At 47.0% G+C, this 19290-nt stretch overlaps 1 protein-coding gene across 1 annotated transcript; it reads left to right on the top strand.

The window, feature by feature from the left end:
• The first annotated feature begins 4550 nt into the window (after positions 1 to 4550).
• On the top strand, positions 4551 to 18589 carry LOC132585856 (protein RoBo-1-like). Its single transcript, XM_060257732.1, has 6 exons — positions 4551 to 4617; positions 13747 to 13866; positions 16121 to 16194; positions 16468 to 16555; positions 16985 to 17128; positions 18385 to 18589. Exons 1-6 carry the CDS (start codon positions 4551 to 4553, stop codon positions 18585 to 18587), a joined length of 696 nt encoding a protein of 231 aa, XP_060113715.1. The 3' UTR covers positions 18588 to 18589.
• Positions 18590 to 19290: the final 701 nt, after the last annotated feature.

Below are 19290 nucleotides of genomic sequence, written 5' to 3'. Positions count from 1 at the left end.
GAAGGGGGGAGTGATGCAGTTACCTCGTTCTTGCAGTGTAGGCTCAGTCAGAGTGGGAGAGGGACTTTCTCTCAAGAAGGGACGGAGGGGAAGGCAGGCTGCTAGAGATCCCTCTTGGAAGGGAACCCAAAGAGGACTCCCAGGGAACTTCTCCTAACAGGTAAGATGGCCTGTTAAATTACGTAATTACTAGGGTTAAATTACATCACCTCAAGAGGTTCCAAGTATCCAATGAGAAAGCAGGATGTCATAAGAGATTTTAATTTCTGTGGACAAATGGTTTTATGGCTTATGTTATTGCAGAGGCTGGTTCCCTTGAAGCTTCATGAGAGGTGATGGATCTCTGTCTATGTGTCAAGATGGACATCCATTCATCACATGTTCAGAAGATGGCTTAACTTTGATAGCCTTTAGCAGTAATGAAAGAAAACTATAGATTCTATAGAACCTAGTTTCCCTGGCAGAAATGTGAGATCAGATTAGAGACATAGCACACATTCACACAACAAGATGGCATCGAGCCTTTAGCCTTTGTGTTTCTGCTGTCTTTCCTGAGGGATAGCAAACCATGCATGCAGACCATTTGTTTAAGTATTGCAGGTTTTACATTTTGAGAACAGGACTTGAAAGAGGTTGCCAAAAAGGGTGAAGGAATTTTTTTACAGCTTTGCCCGCTATAGTTCCTTATCCGGACCTGGGTCTCTTCATCCCCAGGATCAGAAAATGGATGCCTCTTTAGCCTTTCAGCACAGCCGAAATGTTTGTTAAGCCTGTGAACCAGACTCAGTGTCATTTTGGCCAGCCAAGGGGCCTAGAGATTGGACTGGGTTTGCCTCTCTTCTGCAGAAAAGAGACCATCCCAGTTCAGGCGGGCATTGCTGTGTAATAGTCCAGGGGCACAGAGTTGTGTAACATAATATGCAAACGAGTTCCAGCTGGTTTTTTCTACAAAAAAGCCCGGCGTGGAACAATGGTGACATCAGGGGGTGTGGCCTAATATGCAAATGAGTTCCTGCTGGGCTTTTTTCTACCAAAAAAAGGCCCTTTGTGTCTCTTGAAAGTGGTCAGACAGTTCGAGGGGGGTTCAGTTGACTGACAGTGCTGGGTGTGTGATAGGTAAATTGAACTTCCATGTTCAGAGATAATGTATCTGAGCGCTTGGTATGGTTTTATGTGTGTGTGTGTGGCAAACACCAGGGGATGTCATCACCTTCCCACTCATACATCTGGTAAGCTTCCAGAGCAGGGGTGGCCAAACTGTGGCTCTTCCACACATATTGTGTGGCTCTTGAAGCCCCCACCACCCCATTGGCCAGCTTGGAGAAGACATCTGCCTCTTTAAATCATTTGTCCAAGCCAGGCCAGCCAGTGACATGAAAAAATGCATTTAAAGTTGCTTTCTTTCCACCTCTCTCCCATCTATTTTCCTTCCTTCCTGTATTGTGGCTATCAAACATCTGACGCTCATGTCTTGCGGCTCTCAAACATCTGACATTTATTCTATGCGGCTCTTACATTAAGCAAGTTTGGCCACCCCTGTTCTGGAGGTATCTAGTTGACTACCATGTTAGATTAGATCTAACTGTCTTCACCCCAAAAGCTGAGGGGAGGGACAGTGGCTCAGTGGTAGAGCATCTGCTTGGTAAGCAGAAGGTCCCAGGTTCAATCCCTGGCATCTCCAAAAAAGGGTCCAGGCAAATAGGTGTGAAAAACCTCAGCTTGAGACCCTGGAGAGCCGCTGCCAGTCTGAGAAGACAAAACTGACTTTGATGGACCAAGGGTCTGATTCAGTATTAAGCAGCTTCATATGTACCACTAGGTGGATCACAAACCCCTACTGATCTGACATTTTGGGGCTGCTTTTTAAAATTTTTTTAAATTTTACTCAAAAATTAAAACTGGTGCAGCAAAACCAATAAAGTAGAAAAGGAGCTTAAATGAAATATAACAGGTATAAAGTTCTTTTGGAATTTCTCTGTTTCTTTGCCAAATATTTTAAAATAGGAGAGCAGGTTCTTTTAAACTTGGTAACCGTGGCTGGTGAAGGCAAGGAATTAAGATTAAAAGTTAGTATGGCTAAAACATATTGTTCCCAAAGTCTGGAGTGCCAAGCCGAAACTGTAGGAGCTGAAGGGGGGTTCAATTGAGTCGCGATTGCAAGTTTTGCAGCTGCTAGTAGGATACCAAGAATTGATTGTTTCTATGTTGATAGATCATCATTCTGAAGTAGTCCCAAAAGTAGATATTCAGGTTCAGGGGTGGAATTCTAGCAGGAGCTCCTTTGCATATTAGGCCACACACCTCTGATGTAGCCAATCCTCCAAGAGCTTACAAGGCTCTTTTTTGTAAGCGCTTGGAGGACTGGCTACATCAGGGGTGTGTGGCCTAATATGCAAAGGAGCTCCTGCTAGAAGTCCACCCCTGAACTCCACGCTGAAGATTTCTGAACTTAGCCTCACTAAAATTCACGTCCTGGTCCCCAGCTAGTACTTCCTGTCCCCAACTCTCTTGGTCTCCAGCCTGAGTTGTTGGTCTTTGATAAAATATTTGCATGGAGTGTTCAAGGGCACATGTCACGGCAGAATTACACCTGGTACGCATGCGCGCGCTGCTGAGGAAATAAAGTTACACACGGAGTCCTTTTGTGTTAGCAGACTGATATGAGTCCTTTCTTGGTAAGGGATTCCATTCTAGACAGACTAGAGCAGATACAGGATCCTAATTCAATATAACTAGGTTGGGTGGAAATGCAGAAAGCATGTCCTGCTCTCATGTAGCAGGATGGAGAAGAGGAGAGAGAAGGTGTGAGCTAGAAGGAAGATTCCTTAAGTGTAGCAATCTGTACATTAAAGGGATAGTAACAGAGCAGTAGAAAGGAAGCATGTACAAGTCCTAACCAGGGCTTTTTTTTTTTTTGTAGCAGGAGCTCTTTTGCATATTAGGCTACACCCCTCTGATATAGCCAATCCTCCAAGAGCTTACAAGGCTCTTCTTACAGGGCTTACTGTAAGCTCTTGGAGGATTGGCTGCATCAGGGGGATGTAGCCTAATATGCAAAGGAGCTCCTGCTACAAAAAAAGTTATGGTCCTAACCCAATATTCCCTCTAAGCCAGGGGTGTCAACCATGTGGCCCGGGGGCCAAATCAGGCCCCTGAGCAACTGGCTTTCATCTGCTTCCTTCTCCCTCTCTCTTGCTTCCTTCTGCATCACAGCTTGCTTTGCCAGGCTTGCTCAATCACACAGGAGCTACAGAGCAAAGCCTTCATTGGCTGAAGCTCCTCCTTTGGGAAGGAGGGGGGAGGAATAGCTTGTTTTGCCAGGCTCTCTCAATCACACAGCAGAGCTACTGAGCCAAGCCTCTCTTCCTTCTATTGACTGAGGCTCCTCCCCCTCCTGGTCCCCTGGGGAAAGAAGGAAAGAGCCAAAGGTTCCTTTGTCCAATTCCCCAGATTGCACGGGAGAGCTACAAAGAAAGCACCTTTAAGACCAACGAGTGTAATGTTTTAAATGTATTTTATTTTAAACTTTTTAAAAATCTTTGTGTTTGTGTCCTTTATAAAGTTTATATCTCTGCTACCTGGTATTGCATTTTATGATACACCCAGCCCGGCCCGACGAGGTCTCATTTATGTCAGGTCCGGCCCTCATAACCAATGAGTTTGACACCCTTGCTCTAAGCTGCAGAGTCTTGTGAGCAAAAATTCTAGTTTGTGAGCTACTGGCATTAAAGTTGTGAGCTACTGCATAAATTGTTTGCTCTGGGGCCATTTTTCCTGAGCTAAGACAAAAATTTGTGAGCTGGGAGGCTAAAAAACTGTGAGCTAGCTCGCACTAACTCAGCATAGAGGGGATGCTGGTCCTGACCAATACATCTCCCTGGCTTTCTATAGCCCCCCTCTGAAGTCTGAGGCTAAGAAACAGCTCAAAGGCCTTCACTTCCAACAGCCTTTATTTTGGAGAGGTCATAATGCTGGTTCAGCCTCTTGCTGTCATGTGACTGAGATGCCACCTGATTTCCTGCCATGTGCTTACAGCTCAGTGGTGGCCACGTTCATTGGGTCTGGAATATGGAAATACTGGAGACTAGAGCACGTGGATTAAATTTTAGAGATATTTCTGTTATTTTGAGATCAATTCTATTCTTAAATGGTTTATTGATTAGTTCTTGCTTTTGACTTGTACTGGTCGTTGGCCAAATAAATTGAGAGGCTAGGTCTTAGAGTTGCCAACCTACAGGTGGGATGCAACAGGTACACAGTAATAAGCCACAATACAAAATACAAACTGTGTGTATATAAGTTACAACGAATTTATCAATACTTAGAAAATATTGATGCACGCTCACAAAAAGACATAAGCTCTTAGAAGGCAAACAGCAAGGTGTGGAATTCACATTCAGGTATGTAGCTTACAAGGACATGTCTGTTTCCTCTTCAGAAGTCCATATAGGTGTCTCTTCTAGTTATCTTCATAAGGATACAATCCTCCGCTGACTGACCACAGAGAAGGATCCCGTGGTTCAAAGAACCTCCACACACAATAAACGACGATGGAATATCTCTTCTCCTCTTTGCGCTTATCAGCTATTTCCTTATTGCATTTCGGGGTTGCACAAGGTAACTGTAATGTACTCAGAGACGAGACGTGCTGAAGGCAACATGCTTTAATGGGTGGTACATCACAGAGACAAACACGCGGGCCGGGACCCGCTTTATATACAATAATCCCAGAACAGCCCCCTAGCTGGCCAGCCCAATCCTGGCCAGTCAGACTTCCCGCCGCTGATGTAGATAGGCGGAGTCTTTTTCCGCGCTGCGCAGGGTGACCAAGGGACTTCCCCTGGTCGCCTTTTACTGCGGGGCCGCGTGGTGCTTTGTTTAAGCACAAGACACTACAGTAACCTAGGTCTTGGTGGCATCACTTTGGTGTGTGAGAAATAGTGAATGTTTTTCCTCTGGATTTCCTGTTTGCTAGGGTTGCCAAGTCCTCTTCATCCCCTGGTGGGGGACATCGCATGCACAACAAAATGACGTCAACCGGAAGTGACGTCATCAAAATGGTGCCCGTGCGGGGCCACTCTAGGCATTTCCGGGAAAACTCTATGGATTTCCCAGACGCTGTAGCCATTTGGGAGGTTAAAATTCTATGGTACCTAGTTTTACCTCCCAAATGGCTAGAGCATCCGGGAAAAACATAGAGTTTTCCCGGAAACACCTAGAGTGGCCCACATGGGCCCCGCCATTTCGACGACGTCACACCCGGGTGACGTCATTGCACCAGCGACTCAGGGGGAGGTTCTCTGCCCGGACCAAGGGCTTGGCAGCCCTACTGTTTGCTCTTGACAAAGGCTAGCTTGCCTTGTGCAACCCTGAAATGCCAGCCGCATGGGTTCCTTTGACACTGAGACCGCAGGCTGGTTCTTCAGTGGTCTTGGAACTGACCTTTTTGGGACCTGGGTAGTGCCTGATCTTGCCTCCTGTTAATAGTAGTCATTGTAGTTGTGGCAGAACAGGGGTGGCCAAACTGCAGCTCAGGAGCCGCATGTGGCTCTTTCACACATATAATGTGGTTCTGGAAGCCCCCACTGCCTTGTCGGCTGGCTTGGAGAAGGCATTTCTCTCTTTAAATCCCCTCTCCAAGTCAAGGCAGCCGGCAGCTTGGAGAATGCATTTACAGTTAAAGTTGCTTTCTTTCCACCTCTTTCTCTCTCACCCTTCCTTCTTGTCTTGTGTCTTTCAAACATCTGACATTCATTCTGTGTGGCTCTTACATTAAGCAAGTTTGGCTACCCACGTAGTAGTAGTAGAAGAAGAGGACGATTGGATTTCTGTCCTGCCCTTCATTTGGAGTCTCGGAGCAACTTACAATCTTCTTCCCTTCCTCTCCCTACAACAGACACCTGGTGGGGTAGAAAGAGCTCTGAGAGAACAGCTCTGAGAGAACTGCGGCTGACCCAAGGTCACCCAACAGTTACATGGGGAAGGGGAGGAGTGGAAAATCAGGGCAGGATCTAGGGAGGGGCAGAGGGGGTGCTTGCCCTGGACGCTGCCAGAGGGGTGTGTGTGCCAAATTGGGTACAGAGTCCATTCTATTCTATGGGCCCATAAGATAAAATGGGCCCATAAGGGGGCATCATTTTTTAATTTTGCCCCCCCTCAAAAAAATCTAGATCCAGTCCTGTGGGAAATAGGGTTGCAAAGTCCCCAGCGTTCTAGAGTGGGGGACTTTCGCGTGCACGCTCTATGGTACTCTATGTATACCATAGAGTTTTCCCTCCCAAATGGCTAGAGCATCTGGGAAAACCATAGAGTTTTCCCAGAAATGCCTAGAGTGGCCTCTGCCACATCACACCGTTGCCACTGTGATGACATCACTTCCGGGTGATGTAATCGTGCTGGCGAAGTAGGGAGAGGTTCCCCCCCGCTAGCCCAATGTGGGCCGGTGGGTTGGGAACCTCCCCGCCCAGACAGGGGCTTGGCAGCCCTAGTGGGAAATCAAACCTGGTTCACCAGATCACAGTCTGTGCGCTTAACCACTACACCAGACTTTCAATGCTCTTTAGAGATAGCTTTTCACACAGTAAAATTCTGTTGCACAGTGCATTGAAAATGCATTCTTCAGCACGTGTGAAAGTGCCCTAAGCTTCCTGCCCATCCCATGACAAAGTCTGGAAGTTTAAAGCGGGACCTACCCCTTGCCAAAGTTGTCTCTAAGCTGTTGTGCAGCACAGACAGCCCAGTGGATCAGATTCTTTCCCTCTGCCTAGGTTGACCTCAATCTCTCCAGCCTGGCATACAGTAACCTTTCTGGTCAGACCTGTCCACCCAGATTCTCAGTATCTTCTGTGCCACTGTACGAAGGGAGGGGTGGTTTCAGTTGGAAGCGAGCAGCAATCAGAAGCAAAATGCAGCTGTTTTCTCATCATCAGAAAGAACTGCATCTCAGATCTTGGTTGTACTTTGATGCAAGGATCTCTGGACTGTGCGCTTAGATGTCATCAGATCTCCAGATGTGTATCTTGGCAGCAAAAGTGTCTGTAAGCAGCCAGGGAAGAAGGGCGTGTGTCTCCCTCTTAAGGGGCTTAAGAAGAAGAAGAAGAAGATATTGGATTTATACTCTACCTTTCACCCTGAATCTCCGAGTCTCAGAGTGACTCACAAACTCCTTTACCTTCTTCACCCACAACAGACACACTGTGAGGTGAGTGGGGCGGAGAGAGCTCTCTCAGAAGCTGCCTTTTCAAGGAAAACTCTGCCAGGGCTATGGCTGACCCCAGGCCATTCCAGCAGGTGCAAGTGGAGGAGAGGGGAATCAAACCCAGCTCTCCCAGGTAAGAGTCCGCACACTTAACCACTACATCAAACTGGCTCTCATTGGCATGTGTGTCAAATCAAAGAGAAGGACATCACAGAAGGGCACAACCAAAATCCCCTTCTCCAGCACAGCAGTCCCAATCAATTCCTCAAAGCAGATGGATAAGTAGGATTGCTGCCAACTCCAGGTTGGGAAATACCTGGGGATTTAGGAGTGGGGCCTGGGGAGAGGAGGGTTAGGGGAGCGGGCAGGATCTCAGTAGGGGTGAGCCATGGAGTCCAGCCTCCAAAGCGGCCATCTTCTCCAAGGGAAGTGATCTCTGTCGTCTGGAGATGAGTTGTAATTCTGGGAAATCTCCAGGCCCCACCTGGAGGCTGGCGACTCTATAACAGGATGGTACATTGAAGACTATTTTTTCCCAAGCAGCCAAATTATAATTTTCCCCACTTGGACAAGACATTTGTTGGCGCATATTAACACAGCGGCCAGGATTCTTCTGGCACAGAGATGGAAACTTCAGGAGATCCCCACAAGAATGGACTTGGTGGGGGAAATTCTGGAAACGGCTGAGCTGGACTACTTATCCCAGTTGTTGGCTGGGAAATCTAAGGAAGAAGCAAGAAAATATTGGGCGAAACTGTATATTTGGCTAGATACTCAAGACTCTTACGATTCTTTGGTGTGAACTTATACTTTCTTTCTCCTGTATCTTTTACTATAAGACTGCTTTCGTTGGAGATGTTAACTTGAATAGGCACTGCAACAAGAAGACTTACAACATAAAATGTATCAAAATGTCGATGATTTAGTTAAGAGATAATAACATGTGATAATATATGTATTCTAAGGAAGTATATTAGATGTAGATCTGTATTCTAAGGAAGTATACTACATGCCGATTAAGATATATTTGATAACTATAATTTTCTACTCCCTCTTACCCATTACCCCCAACTTTTGAGAAAAGAAGAAGATATTGGATTTATATCCCACCCTCCAATCCGAAGAGTCTCAGAGCGGCTCACAGTCTCCTTTACCTTCCTCCCCCACAACAGACACCCTGTGAGGTGGGTGGGGCTGAGAGAGCTTTGACAGAAGCTGCCTTTTCAGGGACAACCTCTGCAAGAGCTATGGCTGACCCAAGGCCATTCCAGCAGGTGCAAGTGGAGGAGTGGGGAATCAAACCCGGTTCTCCCAGATAAGAGTCCGGACACTAAACCACTACACCAAACCAATAAAACTTTTAAACACACTAATTTTCCCCACTTGAATTAAAGTGGAAGTCACACAAACACTCCGAAAGTTCAAAAGTGCAAATGAAATGAGAATGACGTGCCCTCAAAAGGGCACCCCTCTGGTGCTTTTGCATGAGACAGTACAATTTTCTAACCCCACATCCCCCCCGGAAATGTCTTTTTCCAGTTTCCCAGCTGGGCTGCTGGTGGCATGCAAGGAAGAACCAGCTGGTAGAAAAAGGGTTAATCACTTGCCACATTGCCTGATGATGCTCTTGCAAAAGGCCTTACCACCGCCCCCCCCCCCCACACGTTAATATTGTCCAAGCCTCAGATTCAACAGGAGCTCACAGGAGTGCAGCTCCTGAACCTTTCTGAGAGTTCCCCCTCTTCCTCCCCACCTAACTTGTCTACTGAATAGTAGGTGCAGCTGCATAACAATCCCTGGATTAGGAGAGCGGGCAGCCAGCCAGCCACCAGGGGCTTTGCTGCACCCCCAGCAGCGCTCATGAACTCCTGGAAAAGCCCACACCACCCTTTCTCCACTTCTTATGTGATTTTGGGTGGCAGGAGGCTTGCTGGCCTTCTTACTGGGGGTGGTGGCTCAGGAGTGATGCCGTGCTCCAAAGGAGCTTGGGATGGGGGGCACAGCACAGTGGTCTGCCTTGAGTGGCAGAACCCCTAGCACTGGCCCTGCATAGAGTCCACCCTTCCAAGCAGCCATTTTCTCCAGGGGGGCTGATTTCTGCCAGCTGGAGATGAGTCGTAAAAGCAGGAGATTTCCAGGCCCCACCTGGAGGCTACTTGACAATGAAAGTATTCATGCGTCAGTCCCAACGAAACACAAAATAGTCACTGTGGTTATAAGTACTATGAAATAGAAAGATATCCATACAAATTTATTACAGTCTTATTGCAATCTGTGACCTCAAGCAGTATGATAAGTTCCAAATACACAGGGTGTTTTCAGTCATTGTCTATATTGACCTTTGGAAGTTTGTAAGCATTTCTGTTCCGGAGCTTTTTTTGAGCAGGAACACACAGGAACACAGTTCCGGCTGGCTTGGCATCAGGGAGTGTGGCCTAATATGCAAATGAATTCCTGCTGGGCTTTTTCTACAGAAAAGCCCTGTGTGAAACCATGGTGACACCAGGGGGTGTGGCTTAAAATGCAAATGACTTCCTGCTGGGGTTTTTCCTACAGAAAAGCCCTGTGTGAAACCATGGTGACACCAGGGGTGTGGCTTAAAATGCAAATGGCTTCCTGCTGGGCTTTTTCTTCAAAAAATCCCTGTCTGTTCCTATTCTAATTCTTTTTGGATGTGTAGATAACATTACAGGCAGATGTTTATTGCTTTCCCGTGCCTGAGGAGATCATCTTTGAAACAGGCGAAGGAAGTTGACATGCCTGTTGCACATTTTTAAGGGCTTAATGGAGTACAATCTTACATCTTCTGTTTGATTTGAACTTTCTTACATCGAAGTTTGAAGCTGCCAAACAGAAGTAGTGTTCTCAATGGATTTTCCAATTTGCATCATGGTGTACCCAATAGTGGGGATTTTCTAATAGCGATCTATTTGGAACTTGTCATACCGCTTGGGGTCACAGATTGCAAAAAGATTATAATAAATTTGTATGAATGTCTTTCTAAAGGTAAAGGTAGCCCCCTGTGCAAGCACCAGTCGTTTCCGACTCTGGGGAGACATTGCTTTCACGACGTTTTCACGGCAGACTTTTTTATGGGGTGGTTTGCCATTGCCTTCCCCAGTCATCTACACCTTACCCCCCACAAGCTGGGTACTCATTCTACCGACCTCGGAAGGATGGAAGGCTGAGTCAATCGTGAGCCGGCTACCTGAACCCAGTTTCTGCCGGGATCGAACTCAGGTCGTGAGCAGGGAGCTCAGACTGCAGTACTGCAGCTTTAGCACTCTGCACAGTTCATTGCAATTATAATCACAAGTGACAGTTTTGTTTTTTTGTTAGGACCTACCTGGAGACTGGCAACTCTAGCTCCGCCCACTTCCCAAAAATACTCAGTGAGCACAATACAGTGGTGCCCACAGGGAACCCCTGCGTCACACATTTGCTTCCTTCCATAGCCGCGGGGAGAGAGGAAACTTTCCTAGGAAATATAAACGTCTCTGAAGTCCTGCAGGCTTTTTAAGAAGCCTCTTTAAAAAAAATCTCCCCTTAGGTCTTGCTTGACGCATTCAGATGTTCCTTGTGAACATTTAATGATGTACCTTCAGGGCTTTTTTTTTGAGCAGGAACGCACAGGAATGCAGTTCCAGCTGGCTTGGTGTCAGGGGGTGTGGCTAGGGTTGCCAATCCCCAGGTGGGGGCAGGGTATCCCCCGGTTTGGAGACCCTCCCCCCACTTCAGGGTCGTCAGAAAGCGGGGGGAGGGGAGGAAAATGTCTGCTGGGAACTCTATTATTCCCTATGGAGATTTATTCTCATAGAAAATCATGGACAATTGATCCATGGGTATCTGGGACTCTGGAGGGGCTGTTTTTGGGGGTAGAGGCACCAAAATTTCAGTATAGCATCTAGTGCCTCTCCCCAAAATACCTCCCAAGATTCAAAAAGATTGGACCAGGAGGTCCAATTCTATGAGCCCCAAAAGAAGGTGCCCCTATCCATTATTTCCTAAGGAAGGAAGGAATTGAAAAGGTGTGCTGTCCCTTTAAATGTGATGGCCAGAACTCCCTTTGAATTATGCTTGTCACAGCCTTGATCTTGGCTCTACCCCTAATGTCTCCTGGCTCCACCCCCAAAGTCCCCAGATATTTCTTGAATTGGACTTGGCAACCCTATGTATGGCCTAATATGCAAATGAGCTCCTGCTGGGCTTTCTCTACAACAAGCCCTTTCTGAAACAATAGTGATGTCAGTGGGTGTGGCCTAAGATGCAAATGAGTTCCGGCTGGGCTTTTTCTACCAAAAAAGGCCCTATGTAGCTTGAAGGCGGAGGGAGATATATAACTACTCTGAAGTGACAAGTTTTGACAAGGGAAGAGGTGCCGGTGGGGTTTGAGGCTGGGACACAATTTACAGAGGTTAAGTTCTTTCCCATCAATATAAAGTTGGCAACTTGCATAGAGAGAGCAGTGAGATAGTTCTGTGGAAGGAGAGATGGATAAGATCTATTCAACCTCCCGCAGGTTGTTTCAGCCTCTGGCTTCATGGAGTTTTCCACTGAACCAAGCTATTCCCTGCCCACCCAAAAGCCAACCACATACTGGATGTTTTTACATTCAGTTTGATCCAGAGTTTTAGAGTCTTCAAATCGCCTCCCACTGTTCCACTTTAATTATTTTCCTTTTACATTTAAGCATTTCAATTTTTTTTTTGGGGGGTGTTTGTTTCTGATCAGAGGGCAGCCAGAATACCAGTGCTTAGTTAAATGTATACGATTGCTTGGAAATCATGTCAACACTGCAAAAATAATACAAATTTAAATTACTAGATGAGGCAAGCAATGATGTATAAAAATTTCAAGCGCTGTCAGTTCTCATGCAAGTTACTGCACCTTGTGGTGGCTTTTGGAGGAGTCTTTTACAACTCATGAAAACTTCTATGATACAAGTTTGAAATGCCTGTAGAGAAAAGACCAGATCAAAACTAGTGTGGAGAAAAATGTTGCAGTAGCAGCTCTGAAACCCATCTCACCAAAACAAATGTAGATGCTTTGGGTAGCAATGATGCAAAACAGTTATGAGAACATTAGGTAATGTAAATGGTGAGTTTCCAATGCGGTGATAGAGAATCACAAACTGTCAGTGTAAAAACACCCGTAATCTATTTATTTAGATTCTCACCCCCTTTTCAGTGAGTGAGGGCCATAGAATGAATTAAAAAATCACTAACTAAAAATAACTAAGAGAACAGACGAAAACTAAACCACAGCTTAGTAGTATAGTGGTTAGTGTGTCAGACTAGGGCATGGGAGACCCAGGTTCGAATCCCCACTCTGCATGGAAACATGGACCGATTTCCCACTAACCTTATGCCGCTCTCACACTCCTCTTTTCTAAGGGGCTTCTGTTGGCTATCACCCTATCTGCCCCGGGGCTGCAACTAGCTTCACCTTTTTTGCGTTCAATCCCTGGCTTCTCCAGTTCGAGTTATCAAAGGCAGAGCTTCTGTTTGGCACACAGAAGCCAACCACACATGATTCGTGTGTGTCCAAACAGAACATTTCTAAACCGATGGCTGTGAAGTCGAGTATTGTACAATAGATGATTGAAGCTGCACCACCAAAAAAAAAAAAAAAAAGCTAGAGAATTTGCAATCTAATGCTTCTATTTATTTAGATTCCCTCCCTCCCCCCCTTTCAGCAAGCGGGGACCATAGAATGAATAAAAAATCAGGTTATCTAAAGGAAAAAAGAAAAGGAAAGGTCCCCTGTGCAAGCACCAGAAGGTTCCGACTCTGGGGTGACGTTGCTTTTACAACATTTTCACGGCAGACTTTTTACGGGGTGGTTTGCCATTGCCTTCCCCTGTCATCTACACTTTCTCCCCAGCAAGCTGGGTACTCATTTTACCGACCTTGAAAGGATGGAAGGCTGAGTCAACCTCAAGCCGGCTACCTGAAAACCCAGCTTCTGCCGGGGATCGAACTCAGGTCGTGAGCAGAGCTTAGGACTGCAGTACTGCAGCTTTACCACTCCGTGCCATGGGGCTCTTAAATAACTAAGACCGTTTTCGCACACAGCTTACCTCGCAGTCACAATCCTGTTCCCTCCGCAGCGTCTGGTTGGATTTCCCACCATCTGTGCCGAAGTTACAGGAAGTGCCACAGCTTTTGCGTAGCAAACGTAAACCGCTAAAACCCAGTTTACATTTGCTACACAACAGCCGCAGCACTTCCTGTAACTCCGGTGCAGATGGTGGGAAATCCGACAGACGCTGCGGAGGGAACAGAATTGTGACTGCGAGGTAAGCTGTGTGTGAAAATGGTATAAGAGAACAGATGAAAACTAAACCACAGTGAGTGTGGAATCGTGGTTAATGTATCAGACTAGGGCATGGGAGACCCAGGTTCAAATCCCCACTCTGCATGGAAACTTGCTGTGTGACCTTGGGCCACTCACAAGCTTCTAGCCTAACCTCTCTCTCAGCCATACTGGAATGGTTCTAGAACTAATTTAAGTCTAAACGGTTGCATTTCTTCCCCCTGTTTTTACAGCTGACAGCATCTTCTGCTTCAAGTGCACCAGTAGTCACGGTTATAACTGTAGCATGACCCAGCAAGAATGCACCTCTGCAGTCAACAGCTGTATCACCATTGCCCAGACTGAGGACACAGGTAAACTGCATGACTCCTGCCCTCTGAACCTTTCCATTCAAACAACATTTTGAGATCTGGTATAGCTAATGGTAGCCATTGCTATAGCAGGCTAATGGTGGCCTCCTGTATTCCCACGTCTTGATTGCTTCAACAAGACTCCTCCAAAAGCCACCACAAGGTGCAGTAATTTGCATAAGAACTGACAGCACTTGAAATTTTTACATATCATTGCTTGCCTCATCTAGTAATTTAAATTTGTATTGTTTCTTCCTTTATGGATTTATTATTGGGCAAACTGCTTTGGGATTCCTGGGTGAGCCAAAAGTTAAGTTGCACACACCATCAGTGCTAAGAGCTGAGTCCCCAGCCCAATTTAAGAAACTCAACAGCCAGAGGTTTAAGTGAGGTAGGGTGTTTTTACATTCAGTTTGATCCAGAGTCTTCAAATCGCCTGCCATTGTTCCGCTTTAATTATTTTCCTTTTACATTTAAGCATTTCAATTTGAAGGCGGGGTGTGTGTCTCTGATCAGAGGGCAGCCAGAATACCAGTGCTTAGTTAAATGTATACGATTGTTTGGAAATCCTGTCAACACTGCAAAAACAATACAAATTTAAATTACTAGATGAGGCAAGCAATGATTTCAAGTGCTGTCAGTTCTTATGCAAATTATTGCACCTTGTGGTGGCTTTTGGAGGAGTCTTTTAAGACGCTTGAAAACTTCTACAATACAAGTTTGAAATGCTTGTAGAAAAAAGACCAGATCAAAACTACTGTGGAGAAAAACGTTGCAGCAGCAGCTCCAAAACGCATCTCACTGAAACAAATGTAGATGCTTTGGGCAGCAACGATGCAAAACAATTGTGAGAACATTAGGTAATGTAAAAGGTGAGCTTCCAAAGCGGTGATAGAGAGTCACAAACTGTCAGTATAAAAATGTCCTTAGTCCAGAGATTCTTTTTATTGTGTATTGATAGGCAAGGAGGAAAAACAATTCTTATCTCTCTATACCAGCATCCTCCCTGAGTTTTCCCTCAGGTTTCCTTCACAAAACATAACATATTTATACAATTTTGATAACAAAGCGGATCTAGTTGATGGGTCACAAAGTTCTCGCTTCTAGTCTTTTAGTTTACCCTAGTGGTTTAAAGGTAACTGTAAAGATTTTGGCCAAAATGGTAGACTGTCCACTTGCGAAGCACCCAGTGTGTTACTTCCACGTGATGTCATCATGCTGACATAGACGTGGGAGGCAGCGATTCAGGGGTGGAGCTTCCCCTGCCGACAAGCTGGCCAGTGGCAGATTGGAGCCCCTGGAACTGGGGGAAAACCCACCCTAACTGGGGGACTAGCAACCCTACAAAGAGTCCAGTCTCAGTGAGCAGGAACTTCCCGGAACAGACCCGGGAGCCCCCTGTTGAAAGCCAGGTAAGACCAAGCAGCTTTCACTCGTGCCAAATAATGGAGCTTCAATCCACTTCAGTATCTGTTTGCAAGTGGATTTTGCCATTTCACACATTAAGATCCAGCGGCAAAGTGCATTGAAATTGGATTGAAAGTAAGAACATAAGAGAAGCCATGTCGGATCAGGCCAGTGGCCCACCCAGTCCGACACTCTGAATGTGAATCTGCGTGCTTTGCCTTCAGGAAATGCACATGTCTTCTGTACAGTACCTAAATGGTGGCCCTGGGAAGGGAGAATTCCCTTTTTGCCCTGCAATTGTATTCCCAGGTGCTGAAAGATTCTGCCCCAGCTTTAACAATGCCTCATTGAAGAGGATGTTCAGGGATTCTGTATACACCATTGCTGGGACTCAAAAGCACTCCCCCTGTCCATCTGCCACAGGAGCAGGGGTTTTTATTGTAGGAGGAGCTCCTTTGCATATTAGGCTGCACCCCCCTGATGTAGCCAATCCTCCCGGAGCTTACAGTAGACCCTGCACTAAGAGCCCTGTAAGCTCTTGGCGGATTGGCTACATCAGGGGTGTGTGGCCTAATATGCAGGGGTGGAATTCTAGGAGAGCTCCTTTGCATATTAGGCCACACCCCCTGATGTAGCCAATCCTCCTGGAGCTTACAGTAGACCCTGCACTAAGAGCCCTGTAAGCTCTTGGCGGATTGGCTACATCAGGGGTATGTGGCCTAATATAAAAAGGAGTTCCTGCTACAAAAAAGCCCTGCATAGGAACAAGAGTATGGAGGTGTATCCTTCCTTACATGCAAAAGAAAACTGCATGCGACGGGCCTCGCTTCCTGATCTTTTCCATTCCTAGGACCCCTGGACATAGAAAACCCAACTTATGAAAAGAAGTGCAATTCTGACGATCGTCTGTGCAACCAGTTTGGTGTAGTAGTTAAGTGTGTGGACTCTTATCTGGAAGAACCGGGTTTGATTCCCCACTCCTCCACTTGCATCTGCTAGCATGGCCTTGGGTCAGCCATAGCTCTGGCAGAGGTTGTCCTTGAAAGGGCAGCTGCTGTGAGAGCCCTCTCCAGCCCCACCCACCTCACAGGGTGACTGTTGTGGGGGAGGAAGGTAAAGGAGATTGTGAGCCGCTCTGAGACTCTTCGGAGTGGAGGGCGGGATATAAATCCAATATCTTCTTCTTCTTATCTTCAGTTCTACGGCCTGGTGGCTGGGGATTTCCGCCTGCGTTGGAACTCCAGCTGCTGCCGCTCGGATAGCTGCAACAACCAGAACATCATAGGTAGGACTTTGTGCCAGGAGAGCTGGTTCTCATGAGAAGGCCACATGAATCATTATACCAGCCCAGGGCTGTAGCCAGGGTTGGGCTAGTAGATGCCCTACCCTACTCGGAACACTGTATTGCTCCACCTAACATTTTTCTTCCCCAAAACAGGTTCTTAGATTTTGTGACATGACAGGTTCTTATTAAAAGAACAAGAACTTCTTTTTGGAACAGAAAATTTATGGTAGAGATGTTGGTGCCTCTCCAGAAATGCTTAGAATAAACTATGAGGGATTGTTGTCATAGAGTTCCCTCTTTGCGTCCAGGTGCAGTCCTAGGAAAAGGTAGTGGGTGTCAAGAAAACCACTTTCCGGTACTTGAGAAACCCCTGGAACGTTGCGGGAGTGAGAGCTTATTTGTTTCGTTTGTGTTCATTTCTGTCTGCAGTACAAAAAGCATCTCAAGTTCTCAATGGCGTTCGTTGCAGCTCATGCTTTGCTCGAGGCCCGAACGTGTGTCCGGACGCCACCCAAGTGAACTGTACCGGGCAGCTGGACCAGTGCATCCATTTTGTTACCATCGCTAAGGAAGGTAAGTAAAGCGAGATAATGTAGATGCAAGCCTTGCCCACTCCTCTGTGGAAGCCCTGCCCCCTGGCCAACAGAAATTCTGAAATAGGCCACACCCCTTGTGCAGTATGAAGATATATCATGCCCAGCACATGTCATGTTCCATTCATGTTCCGCCTCAAGCAACCCATGGAAATGCCTCCCCCCCAAAAATATTGCTGTCCTGTCTCCACTTATGGAGGGTCTCCACCCTCCAAAAGAGATCCAGAGTCAGCCTGTGTCACTTCTGTACCTCAAACAACTCACCAAACAACTCACCAAAACAGCTTTTGTCCTGCTTTGGACTGGAAATGTATATAAAAAAAGGAATTCTAATTGGCATTGGGAAAATAATTGTCCCCCTGGTTTGCTGATTTTAAGAGGCTTTTTTATGGTTATGCTAATCCTGAACAGTGGGGAGCGGTGCAAACGAGGATAGAGGTTCTACCCTTTGGAAGGGGAAATGTTGGCACGTGTAGAGCCAGTTTGGTGTACTGATTAAGAGCAGAACTGGGTTTGATTCCCCACTCTTTCACATGCAACTGCTGCTGTGACCTTGGGTCAGTCACCAGGGCCAGCGTGTGGGAGTAGGCAGGGTAGGTGGCTGCTTAGGCACTACCCCGCCTAGAGGCGCCACCAGGAGCACCCTTACTCCTCTTGCTCCTTCCCCTTCCTGGGAAGGCGCTGCTTGGCCGCTGTGCTCTTCGGTCACTGTGCTCTTTGGTCACTGTGCTCTTCCTTGGAAGTCTCTGAAGAGTGCGATGTTTTAGCGGCATCAACCGCTCAGCTGCTTTCAACTAGTGACATCATTGCGCCGTGCACGTACTTTGCACTCGCACAATATAACCTTTGTTAAGGGAGATTGGGGGGGGGGGCTCGATGCAGGGGTCTGCCTGGAGCAGCAGAACCCCTAGCACCTGGCCTGTCAGTCACAAGTTCTCTCAGAGCTGTTCTCTCAAGGGCAGTTTTCTCAGAGCTCTCTCAGCCCCACCAAGTTCACAAGGTGTCTGTTGTAGGGAGGGAAAGGGAAAGGAGATCGTAAGCCACTCTGAGAGAAGGGCGAGGTTTAAATCCAATCTCCTCCTCCTCCCCCGGAAGAGCATCCTTAATTTTCAGTATTCGCAAATGGGTATGGGAAAATTCGGGCAAACACTCTATGCCTACCCGTGAGGGTGGCAGTAACAAGATGGCGCCCATTCACTCAGCTGGGCTAACCTTTTTCCCTACCTTTCACTACAGAGAAATACAAGGACCAACAGGTGACCATCAAAGGCTGTGCCACCAAGAACATGTGTTCTATGGGAGCTACCGCGCTGTTTGCATCTGGCCGCCAGGTCTATGTCAAGACCATCACGTGCAGTGGGGCTCCAGAGGTCCCTTCCCAGCACAGCCTGTCTCTGTCTGCCCTCGTAGGATTATTCTTTCTTATCTACCAGTCCTGATTCCTTTTTAAACCTGCCCACTATTTTGCTCTTTGTATGCCTTCTCAGTTCATAGGAATGCAGGCCTCTAGCAGAGCCAGTTTGGTGTAGTGGTTAAGTGTGCGGACTCTTATCTGGGAGAACCAGGTTTGATTCCCCACTCCTCCACTTGCACCTGCTGGAATGGCCTTGGGTCAGCCATAGCTCTGGCAGAGGTTGTCCTTGAAAGGGCAGCTGCTGTGAGAGCCCTCTCAGCCCCACCCACCTCACAGGGTGTCTGTTGTGGGGGAGGCAGGTAAAGGAGATTGTGAGCTGCTCTGAGACTCTTCGGAGTGGAGGGCGGGATATAAATCCAATATCTACATCTTCATCTTCTAGGTGGGACCTGGGGATCCCCCAGAATTACAGCTCATCTCCAAACTATGACCTTGAACTCCAGTGAGGTCCCTGTCCTCCCCAGGCTCCATCCCCAAATCTCCAGGAGTATTCCAACCTGGATCTGGCAAACCTACTATCCCCTGGTGGTGGCCAGGGGGGACCTGGCAACCCTACATATGTCCCACTCTCTCTCTTGGAAGATGTGTTCTCCATAGGGTTGCCAAGTCCTTCACAGCGTCTGGCAGGGGACTCTCTTCATGTGTGCAAAGCGCACGCAGCGCGATAATGTCACCTGGAAGTGATGTCATCACGCCGGCAACATCGTGCGGTGGCCACTCTAGGTGTT

The sequence above is a fragment of the Heteronotia binoei genome, chromosome 17, assembly GCF_032191835.1.
Source record: "Heteronotia binoei isolate CCM8104 ecotype False Entrance Well chromosome 17, APGP_CSIRO_Hbin_v1, whole genome shotgun sequence".
Lineage (NCBI taxonomy): Eukaryota > Metazoa > Chordata > Lepidosauria > Squamata > Gekkonidae > Heteronotia > Heteronotia binoei.
This window is presented reverse-complemented; position numbering and strand designations above follow the sequence as displayed.

Coding starts and splice junctions, on each gene's coding strand:
- LOC132585856 (XM_060257732.1), top strand. CDS start 4,551: ATGGAATATCTCTTCTCCTCTTTGCGCTTATCAGCTATTTCCTTATTG. Junction 13,867..16,120: donor TGCCCAGACTGAGGACACAG/GTAAACTGCATG, acceptor TTCCATTCCTAG/GACCCCTGGACATAGAAAAC. Junction 16,556..16,984: donor CAACAACCAGAACATCATAG/GTAGGACTTTGT, acceptor TTCTGTCTGCAG/TACAAAAAGCATCTCAAGTT.